Consider the following 11,458-nt stretch of genomic DNA (forward strand, 5'->3'; position numbering starts at 1 on the left):
TTATTTTGTAGTTAATAATGAAGTCTGTTGAAGTTTAATATTTAAATCTTTCCTGTTCCATAATTATTATTTATTTATTTATTTGTTCCATCATGTTGTGATTCATGTGGCGGCAGCGGTCACATGATTCAATAAAGGAAATGTATGAGTTCAAACATTTGCATGAAAAGTTCTCCATAAATAAAGTTTAGTAGGTTTGTTACAACGATCACAGACACTAGACATAGAAGCTGTTCTCTACACAGGAAGTAGATGATTTTAAAATGTATTTATTTCATAAATGAACATGATATGAGGGCGATAATGCCCTTTCATGTGTGCATTATCAGAGATTAATGGACTCACATAAACTATGTGAGTGTTTGAATGCTCCAGAGGAAGTCGTATCCTTCGGATTTTCAAAGTAAAGTTCCTCCTCATCCAGACGTCTTCCTGCAAACGGACAGTTTTCCGGTTCTGTGCAGAAACAGCAGCGGCAGAACCAGACTGCTGGGAATCGTCAGGCAGATTGAGGAGTCCGTCAGCACACATAAGTAATCAGAATCAATCGAGATCAGACTCTCCAGCCCCAAACAGACCACGAGACCAAAAAACCGAAGGATCAGCGACACCAGAATGAACAGAATCATGTTGAAAGCCTTCTGCTTGGTCAGGTCCACCTTCCCCTTGTTCGGGCCCGTCTGCCCCGGTCCTTCCCGGGTCAAAACCCAGAGAGTCGACAGGCCGCAGAAGAAAATGACAAATATGGAGAGGCCTAAGGACGACAGGAACAAGACGACGGGAAACTCCGGCAAATACAGTTTCATTAAGCCCACCCAGCTCAAGGACTTCATCCAGGCCCCGGCGTTGCAGACGTTCCTAATCTGGATCCCGTATCTCCTGCTCAGCTGCATGTACTTGATGGGGAAGACCACAGCCAGGTAGCGGTCCACACAGGCCACCGTGTGATAAACAGCTGATGCAGGAAAACAGGCACTGAAGAGAAAGACTCCCGCCAAGGCCGTCGCCTCGCTTCGGATGAAGTTGCTCAACGTGAACAGGATGGATCCGGAAACGTTGATAACCTCAAACACAGCCATGTGGAAGGTGAAGAAGTCGGAGTGGCTCATCGTCTCGGAGCGCTGGCGCCGCCATCGGAGGACGCCCATGGCGAGGACGGAGACGTAGAGCGGGAGCAGGAGCACGTTGGTCAGGGTGTAGGTGGTGTAGACGGCGATGCTGCCCACTGAGCTGTGGCATGCCGAGAAAAAGTAGACGACGGAGGAGTTTAGGGGCGGAGAGAAGGCGCGGGACGAGGAGACGATGGTGGACATTCCTGCTGAAGAAATGAAGCAACTTCCAACCAGAGAATCAGAACCACCATTCACAGTTTTCAGTTCTCAATTGCTGAATCTTTCAAAATATTCATTCTCTAAGGACTAAAATGTGGTTGATGACATTGAAATAGTTTGACTCTAGTCATCAGAAAAGTTCAGGGATCAGCAAACGTCCAGAAGTCAACGCTCAGTCTGTTGGGTTTTCGTTGGTTCTGAGTGTCCCAGCTGATGTTCCTTCGGGAGTCCAGGTCGCTTTGGGTGAACGTGGTGTCTGGTGGACCTGAAGTACTGTTACTGTAGAAGAGGAGATCATGAAGATGTTTTAATAAAACATTACCATGGAGGACAAACTCTTACATTCTGAGTCTGAAACCAAAAAAATCCTTAAAATCGTTATCAGACAAATCAAACAACAGGACACTGGAACGTATGGTTGATTACAATCCAAAGACCAAATGTCTAAATGATGGAATGATGCGACACAAAAGAACAGTTTTTCTCAGATATACCTCTAAAAATATTCTATTTACCTTCATATTTCAAACACATTTCTGTAGGACTTTTCAACAGGTTGGGTCTGACCTGGTCAGCAGGTAGATGCAGGTGAATTCCTCTGCAGTTCCAACAACACACTTGAATTTATACCACAATTCTGTCAGCAATAAACAGAAAAAACGGCTTTGCATATCATGAAACCACCAATGACCAAATATTTAAATCTGATCTGACAGCTCAGACGGATGGGAGCTCATTCGGGTGAACAGGAACGTTTGGGATGGAAGTCCAACAGCGTGAAGATCCAAATCATTCAGTTTAAAGATCTGTTTCAGCCATTTTATGTTTGATGTTTACCTGAAATGTGTCTGAATCTGGTTTTGGGTCCATTAAGACTCCTCTTCACTCAGAACCAGATTTAAGATTCTGAGCTGAAAGTAGGGCGGTTGCGACTTGTTCTATAACCACTATTCGATTCTTATCTTAAAAAGTGTTGCTAAAGTGATTCAGACTCAATATTGGTTCATTTTGAAAGATCTGATTCACTGACCTAAAATGGATCCAAGACTTCCTCCAGTGTAACCAGAAATACTGAACAGTTCAGGGGAAGTTTTCCAGATTCCTTGTATTTCTTTCAGATAATCATATGTCAAACAAGTAAACAAGAATGAATGTCAAACTATTCACATTTTAGTTTGATCAAGTTTAGCCACTTAGTCATTTTTTAAATTATTGTCAAATTAATCTACGATATCTTAGCCCAGATCTATTTTCCTACATCGATAATTGATTTATTTCATTTTGGAATTATTTTTTTAATCGTATAAGTTGATTTGATTCAATTAACAACTTCCCTAAGATTTATCAATCTTGTTGGAATCGTAGGAATATAAATCGATTCATTGATTCATCGTTACATCTCTAGCTAAAAGACCACAAGAACCATCAAACCCAGTTGAATCTTCTGGATCACAGAAGTCGTTGGTGTAGTTCTGGGCTCGTTCCAAACAACACATGGTTGACTGTGGATTGGTTGATAGTTTATTGAACAGGACTTCATCCATATCAACAATCACTGAGGAAAACAGTGTTTGTACCAGTTTACAGCTCCAGAGGTTCAGTTCTAATGTGTATCCTCAGAACTGTCCAAGTCAAACCAGACAGTCAGTGATGTTTGACAGCGAAGAAAAATGATTATTTCAACAGTAACCAGCATTTCTGAAAATATGAAGCAGAGTCTAAAATCTCCAACAACCATAAAGTCTATGAAAAATAAGTCTTGTTACATTTTTTTAATATTCTTTCTAGTCATATTCTGGTTCGTTTTAGTCGTTTCTCTGTATTGATATGCAACTAAACAGGTTCAGAATTCCTGTTTCTGCAACCGAAATTCTGTGACTAAACTGGTCTAGGATCCCTGTTTTTACAACTAAACTGGTTCAGGATCCCTGTTTCTGTGACTAAACTATTTGAGAATCTTTTTCTGCAACTAAACTGGTTCAGAATCCCTGTTTCTGCCACTGAACTGGTTCAGGATCCCTAATTCTGCAACTAAACTGGTTCAGGATCCTTATTTCTACAACTTTTCTAGTTCAGGATTCCTGTTTCTGCGACTAAACTGGTTGAAGATTCTTGTTTTGACAAGGAAAGTGGTTCAGGATCGGTTTCTGCAGCTAAACTGGTTCAGGATTCCTCTTTTTTGCAGGAACAGCACAGGTAGAACCAGATTACTCGGCAAACACAGCCAGTATCCAGAAAGGAAACCGACGCAGTAATCTAACTCGCCGTTTTCCCCAGAGCTTAACAAGGTAACAGAGAAGTACTGCCCTCCGAGTCTTATCAGCATCACCGCGGTGATGGCCGTCACGGTGTGGAACGCCCTCCTCTTTGATTCATCACTCCCCAAACCGGGCCGTCTGAGCACACAGAACACGGCGGCCGTGCAGTAACAGACGATGACCACAACCAAGGCCATGGTACAAAACATCACGTCACCTGGAAACATGGGAAACATTTGCACCCCGAAGCCCACCATCGCAAAGCTAACCAGGAACACACCAGCGATGCCCACGTTTCTGATCCGGACCCACTGAGCCTTTTTCAGCCTCATGTAGGTGATGGGGTGAACCACGGCCAGGTAACGCTCTACACACGTCAGGACATGGAAAATCGTCTGTCCAGTAAACGAAAATATCAAATTGTAGTACGCAAACAAAGTGATCATCAATTTACAGACGTACAAGTTCAGGAAGTACAAGACAAGTCCCGACATGCAGCCGATGTCCACAGCTGCCATGCAGTAGGTGAACACATCAGTGTGGGTCGCTGGTTCTGAGACAGAGCCGGTCCACTGTCTGAGACCTGTCCAGAGGATGAAGGCGCACAACGGAAAGATGAGGAGAACGTTGATGAGAATGAGCGGCGTGGTCAGGATTACGGAGGTCCTGTGCTCGTCTCTGCACCGAAAAATGACCGGATAGAGGGAGAAGTTGTCTGCGCACAACGCCGATGAGGTGAAGAAGGCATTGGGGGAAGAGTTGACGGCCATATTGAAGGACATCAAGCCTGAAAAATGAGAGAAAAAAATGAAAGAAGTCTGGCACTGCTAGTTTGCTATCTAGAGCTACGTTCACCCTGAGGTCAGAAGCACGACTTCAGACGACCACTTCCAGTAAAAAATCTATGTAAGCTCACATTTATATACATTAAGGTTCGCAAGTTCTAATCTATCGCTGTCACGCGTTGCTACGCTTGTCAGTTTTCACGCTCTACATACAAAACGTGTAGCCATTGAACGTGCTTTACAAGTTAACTCTGAACTCTGACCAGTGAAGTACTCTGATTTAGTATGGGTAGAATGGAATACTATAACTTTATTTCTATATCACAGAAAGAATAACAAAGAGCTTTAGAAAAACAGCATCAAATCAAACTGTCCAATAGGGATTGTAAATCCAATTTAAACTGGAAAAGTTGCATTACCTGTGACAATGCTAGTGTGAATGCTTTTTGAGGAAAGCAGTCGCTCAAGATGCTAACCCTTTTAAATGATGCTAAGAAAGTGGTGATGCAATATACTTTATTGGCTGAAAGGATTTACTGAAAATGCAAAAGCTATTTGCAAAACGTTCAAATCTGCGGAACGACTGGAAAATTCAGGAAATAACTAAAGAGCGCTGAAGTTGATCTACATTTCTGAAAAATTTGTAGTAAAATTGCATAAAATTTCCCTAATACATGCCAATATTGCAAAAATACTGAGTCTGTTGCTTGAATATGAGCTAAACTCCAAAATGGCCTAAAATTCCTCAGTAAACTAAATTAGTCAAAAACGTTAGCATGTTGCTAAAATATTTTCTAAACTCTGACTTAGCGTAAATAAAACTTCAGTAGATGCCAGAAGAAAGCTAGCTCATTGCTCAAATAATAGCTAAATGCCAAATTAGCCTAAAATTCTTCATTAAACTAAATTAGCCAAAAACGTTAGCATGTTGCTAAAATTTTAGCTAAACTCCAAATTAGCATAAAAAACATCAGTAGATGCCAAATTAGCCAAAAAAAAGCTAGCTCGTTGCTTAAATACTAGTTACACTCCTAAACTAACCTAAAAATCCTCAGCAAACGAAATTACTCAAAAGCGTTAGCCTGTTGTTAAAACAGAAGTTATACTCTAAATTAGCAAAAAAGAAAGAAAAAAAACGTTAATTGATGCCAAATTAGCCAAAAAAGCTAGCATAAATAGGAATAAAACATTAGGCAAACTAGGTATAAAATACTGTATTAAGTAAACTCCATTTTTTTTACTCTAAAATATATTTTTTGAATATTTATGTTTTTATATAGAGATATATTTCAAAAGCTATAGAATACCACACTATGAATGCTTACTAAGCATTCATAAAATCGACTAAAAGTCTGCTGAATAAAAATGTCTCTACCTGGGATTTAAAACCCTCAACAGAATCAATCTGACTCAGAGATGATGGGAGTTCAAAAGATGAGGTATTTAACAGAGAAACACAGTATCATCTGCATGTTGTGAGTAATTGTTTTTCAATTGTTCTCAACTCTACAGACCCCCAAAAGAACATCATGGTTTTCTGTCTAAGATTATTCAGAAACCTAAAGAAAAAATGTTTTTAGTAACCTGTAGGGGAAGGCACAAATCCAATGTAATAGTTTTTACTCTACAACTGAGAGAAAATATCACCATTGATCTGACATCAGTTGTTAAAATCCAATCATGAATTGACCTTCTAACAGAAAGGAAGAACTTAAAGTCCAAATATTGATATTTCTAAGTGTTTGATGTTCGTCATATTATTTAACGACAATGATAAATTCAAACCATAAACGTTTTTAAAAAGTGAGACCACTTACAAAGCAGGACTCCAGTCTCTGAGTCCAGAATCAGCTGTTCTGTGACAGACAGGTCCTCTCACACCAGCTGCCACTCTGTCCATCCATTTTGCCTAATGGCCAAAAAGCTGCAGCCTCTTTGCATCATGCAAAACCTCCGATGTGCCTTCATGTTTTTAACTTATCTGCACAGAAATAACTTTATTCTAGTCAAGTTGTTTAATTGTTTTACCAGGAAGACTGAAAATAAAAACACTGAGCCGGCTTTCTCCAAATCTCCAAAAGTCAAACCTTGGAGCATCCTAACTTCAGGTACACTCGGTTGTGACATCACTCGGTCTGCACGCCGTTCATCAAGTAAGTCTTCGTTCTAAACCACGAGTGTCAATCACACAAGGAGCCACAATCCAAAACACACCTTAGGTCACGGGCTGAACAGGATAAACATTTATTAAAAACTCTAAAACTACATTTTGAAATCTTTAAAACCTTATCTTTTTAACATAATTATGAAATAGATATATGGCATTACCTTCAATAATGCTAGTGTGAATGCTGTGAGCTGAATCTGGCTACTGAAGATGCTGAAAATGATAGCTAAAAACGGTGAAGTTGATGGATGAAAACGCTGAAGTGTATAGCCAACTAAAATATTAGCTAAATACCAATCAGCCTAAAAAATGTAAAAAAAAAAAAACTTAGGTTAGCCAAAACATCTAGCATGTAGCTGAAATATTAGCTAAACTCCAAAATAGCCTAAAAAAATCTTAGTAAATGCCAAAATAGTCCAAAAAGCTAGCAGAATGCCAATTTTTAAAACTGTAACTTTTTAATTATGAACAATAAAAATACAGGAATATTATTCCAGAATAAATCAACTTAAACCTTAAAGAACTTTCAATATGTTACTCTCCATTAAAATATATTTTGTCAAAATTAAACAAGTTAGAAATGAGCACAGGATAACATCAGGTCATTAATAACAATAAAATAAAATGATCTGGAGGGCCGGATATAATTACCCGGAGGGCCGGATCCGGCCCCTGGGCCTTCACTTTGATACGTGTGCTCTAAATTTCCAGCCTTTTCTTCTCAGTCACAATCATTTTAATAATCATAATCATGTTTTAAGTCTTTAGTGTCTTTTTAATCGATAGGTTTTGAAGTCCATTTAAGTCCAACATGGAAGTCACCATAGAATAAATATTTACAATGAAGGATAATTTTACTACAGTTAGATTATTAACTTTTATTGTTATTAACTTTGGAGTTGCTTTCATAAAGTCCAGAAGAAGACAAACACATTGTTAAGAAAAAACAGTGAGGGAAAAGTTAGGAAATCTGGAAGAAGAATTTTCTAATAACTAGAGGCTGTCAGTGTTTGAGCCAACATGAGAAACTGGAGAAAAATCTGAACATCTGTCTTAATTATAAAGGTTTCATCTCTGCTTTCAGAACCAAACTGGAAAGTGAATTTGTTTCTGATTTGTCGAGAAAATATTTTAAAAAGGCTCAAAATAAGTCAATAAAAATATAATATTTATTTAATATTTAGATACACTTAAAACAGTAAAGAAGAGCAGGTTTAATGTACAACACAATTTTTACAAAGAAAAAAATCAACATTTCTGTAAAGACAAATTAAAAACACAGAAACAAAAACCAACCCATTCTCACTCCCAACTCGTCCTGTATGGACGTATGGTTCATACATGACGAGATGACATTTGAGTTATTGATGTTCTGGCCATTCCCATTAAATCAGGGGTCTCCAACCTCTGGGCCACAAACTGGTACCGGTCCGAGGGCCGCTCTTGGTATCGGGCCACAGACAGAGAGAAAATACATAGACTGATCAAGGGTCTCTAACACGGAACACGGAGATTTTTTATACCGGTACCGGGTTCGGGTACCAGTGCCCCGGTAACCTGTACCGCGTCCGACACGTGTCCAGAACTATGACCTGCGGGTTGGAGACCTCTGATTTAATGGTAACAGCCAGCATGTTGGGGACACCCTAAACGTCAAAAAGGGAGGGGGCCTGAACTGACAGCCATAAATGGAGAGTTGGGAGTGAGAGTGTGTAGCAAAAACTACAACATAAACAGGAAAATCATAAACTACAACACAAATAGGAATCCTTTAAATCTGGACAAACAATGCAGATGAAAGAACTTTAGTTGAACTCAAAAGAGAATTGTTTTCATCCTTGTCTGAAACCCCAAATTACAATTAAGATATAAGAGTTTACAGGCTCAAGTAAATACAAAACCCTGTGGAATAGAGACAAGAACATGGCAGGATGATCCTCCAATCAGTCGAGGGTAGTCTCAGCAATGAAGATGAGGGACTTTAGAGGCTCCAAAGGGCAAGGAAACACCGTCCAGAGGAAGACTGATAACAGACGATCCACCGTTGGTCAGGGAGAAACATCCACAGAGACTCCAATACAGACGAGACGTTCAGGTTGAAGCCCAATGAACCAGGTCTAGGCACAGGACTACACTAATCCAGGTCCTAAAAACAGGTCAAAAATCCAAACACCAAGTCCAGACATGAGTGAGGACCTGTGGCTCAATACACTCAGCATCAGAGACCAGTCAGAGGAGGAATATGGGAGGAGCCACAGCTGATGTAAATGAACGATATGCAGAGTGAGGCTGAAGAACAACCATGACAGGAAACGTGTGATCTATGCATTTTATATCCTGAAAAACAGCTCTCACATCTATTCGTTCTGTCGTTTTAGCATATTTTAGAGTTTAGATAATATTTCAGCTACATGCTAGCTGTTTTTGCTAAATTAGGCTTTTCTCCTTTTTAGGATATTTTAGAGCTTACCTAATATTTCAACTACTTGCCAATTGTTTTGACTAATTTAGCCTTTTTTTGTTTTTTAGACTATTTTATAGTTTAGCTAATATTTCAGCTACATGCTAGCTATTTTGGCTAATTTAGGCTTTTTCCCAGTTTTGTAGGCTAAGTTTTTAGCTATCAGGCTCAGCTATCAGCTGTAGCATCTTCTGCAGCCACATTTAGCTTGGAGCAATCACACTAGCATTATCACAGGTAATGCTATATATCTAGTATTATTTCTCTTTTTTTGATGGACTTTCTTTAAAGTTTGTTTTGGTTTTCCTTCCTGTTGTAGCTGCAACTCGGCAGGTTTAGCATACCTTTCCTCTGCAGGAACAGCACCGGTAGAACCAGACCACTCGGCACACACAGCCAGCATCCAGCAAAGTAAGTCATGCAGTAATTTAATTCATAGTCTTCCTCTAAACCCAGCTGAATGATGGAAAAGCACTGCCCAATGAACCTTAACAGCAGCGCCATGGTGATGGCCGCAACGGTGTGGAAGGCTCTCCTCTTTGATTCGTCATTCCCCAAACCCGGCCGTCTGAGCACGCAGAAAACGGCAACGGTGCAGAAACAGACGATAGCCACAACCAAGGCCAACGCAAACAGCAGCAATTTGGTGGGAAAGACGGGGAAGAGCAGTGCTCCGAAGCCCACCATTCCAAAAGACAGCAGGAACACGCACGCGATGGCCGCGTTTCTGACCCGGACCCCCTGAGCATTCTTCAGCCTCATGTAGGTGATGGGGTGAACTACGGCCAGGTAGCGCTCTATGCAGGTCAGGAAGTGAAGGAACGTCTGTCCACAGTTAGCATAGAGGAAGCAGTAATAAACAAAAGTCATTAAGGTCGCATGACAGACCTGCACGGCATAGTAGTAAGACAAAAGTCCCAAAGTGTAGCTGTTGTCCACAGCGGCCATGCAGTAGGTGAACACATCGGTGTGACTGGTCGGTTCTGGAGCTGAGCAGCTGTTCCTCCACTGTCTGAAACCCAACCAGAAGATGAGGACGCACACAGGAAAGCTCAGCAGGAAGTTGGTAAAGGTGAGAGTGGTGATCAAAATGCTGGAGGGTTCTTCATTGAAGCATGAAAAAAGGACAGGAAAGAAGGAGGAGTTCGGGGAACAAATGGGCGGAGACATCTGGACGATGGTGGAGGAAGAGTTGACCTGCATTTTGTATGGTTTCAAGCCTGTAAAGGAAGAAGACATAAGCTTTTATTGTTATTCCTCATCATAGAAAAACCTTCACTTGTGGTTTAACAGATACAAACAAGTATCATCTGCATATCGTGAGAACGTGTGAGTGTTGATTAGAAAGGGACACGGAGACTAAAGACTGGAATAAAACATGCCTAAGAGGGTTGGTTGGTGGGACATTCAGAGGTACGAGGAGACAAACTGCACTCCGGAGAGTTCTCGACAAAAGTAATACACACTTTTTGAACTCCTATAACTCTTCAAATGTTTACCTTATTAATGGAATTCCAACAGATTCTATCCAGAGGAAAGGAACTTAAAGAACAAAGATCTTATCTTGTTGTTGTGATAGACTGTGGAATACACATACCGGTATGTCCTGGGTCGAAAGGTGCTTTTTGACGAGTCAGAATCGGTTGGTCTAATTTGATTGTGTAAATACATTCTACTTGAGTTAAGTGTTACATTTAGGTGAAAACAGTTTTTTCTCGTCTTTCTAATCTGTCAGAATTATGTTATTTATGAATAAAATTGAGGACCCAGCCAGCAAGGCTGAGTGTGGACCCCACATTGGCTCAAGTGGCCACTCAGTGGGCTGACTCGCTATGCTAGCCAGCTGCTCGATGGACAGTAGAGCTCGATAGCTAGCTACACTGGGGTTCCATAGCTCCCTGTGCTGCAACCATGTGGGGCCACTTGACCTTGATAGCTGGGGAGAAAACAGTAATTCACAGATGGTAAAAACTGGGGTCCTAAAGGGTGGCTACCTTCAAAAGAGTCTTGTTGGGTTGGTCTAGTTACTAGACCAACTCAGTATCTGCCCTGAAACTGAAAAGTCGTTGGTTCACATCCTACCAAAGACTAATAAACTGGTCAGGTGGAAGACTATTTCCCCTGAGACTGGAAGGTTGTGGGTTCAAATCCATAGTCAAGACTTACCAAAGAAAGACTCAGTGGCTCCCTTCTTGACACTTAAAAGGGGATAGAACCACTAAATGGTTCCAGACTGTGGGTGTGTCTGCAGTTCTCCCCCTCCTCAGGGATGGGTCAAATGTCGGGAACAAATTTCAAGCACCCAGATGTGTGTCAACTAATGGGACTTTAAATTCAGAACATTTGAATTTGACTTTGCAAATTTTTGTCTAAAACATTTCATAACTGTGTTCCCAGTTTACACACTTTCCTTTGTTGTTTGTGTTTTTCCTGTCTTTTTGTGCCATAGAAACCAA

At 40.6% G+C, this 11,458-nt stretch overlaps 1 protein-coding gene across 1 annotated transcript; it reads right to left on the reverse strand.

Annotated features, from left to right (window-relative positions):
* Positions 1-2,848: 2,848 nt before the first annotated feature.
* Positions 2,849-10,224, reverse strand: LOC118600113. Its single transcript, XM_036216870.1, has 2 exons — positions 9,891-10,224; positions 2,849-4,376 (listed from the first exon to the last, which is right to left on the reverse strand). Exon 2 carries the CDS (start codon positions 4,369-4,371, stop codon positions 3,466-3,468), a length of 906 nt encoding a protein of 301 aa, XP_036072763.1. The 5' UTR covers positions 4,372-4,376; positions 9,891-10,224; the 3' UTR covers positions 2,849-3,465.
* Positions 10,225-11,458: the final 1,234 nt, after the last annotated feature.

Source organism: Oryzias melastigma, linkage group LG18 (assembly GCF_002922805.2).
Source record: "Oryzias melastigma strain HK-1 linkage group LG18, ASM292280v2, whole genome shotgun sequence".
Classification (NCBI taxonomy): domain Eukaryota; kingdom Metazoa; phylum Chordata; class Actinopteri; order Beloniformes; family Adrianichthyidae; genus Oryzias; species Oryzias melastigma.

Excerpts from the sequence above, each read along its gene's own strand:
- LOC118600113 (XM_036216870.1), bottom strand. The coding sequence starts at position 4,371 with ATGTCCTTCAATATGGCCGTCAACTCTTCCCCCAATGCCTTCTTCACC.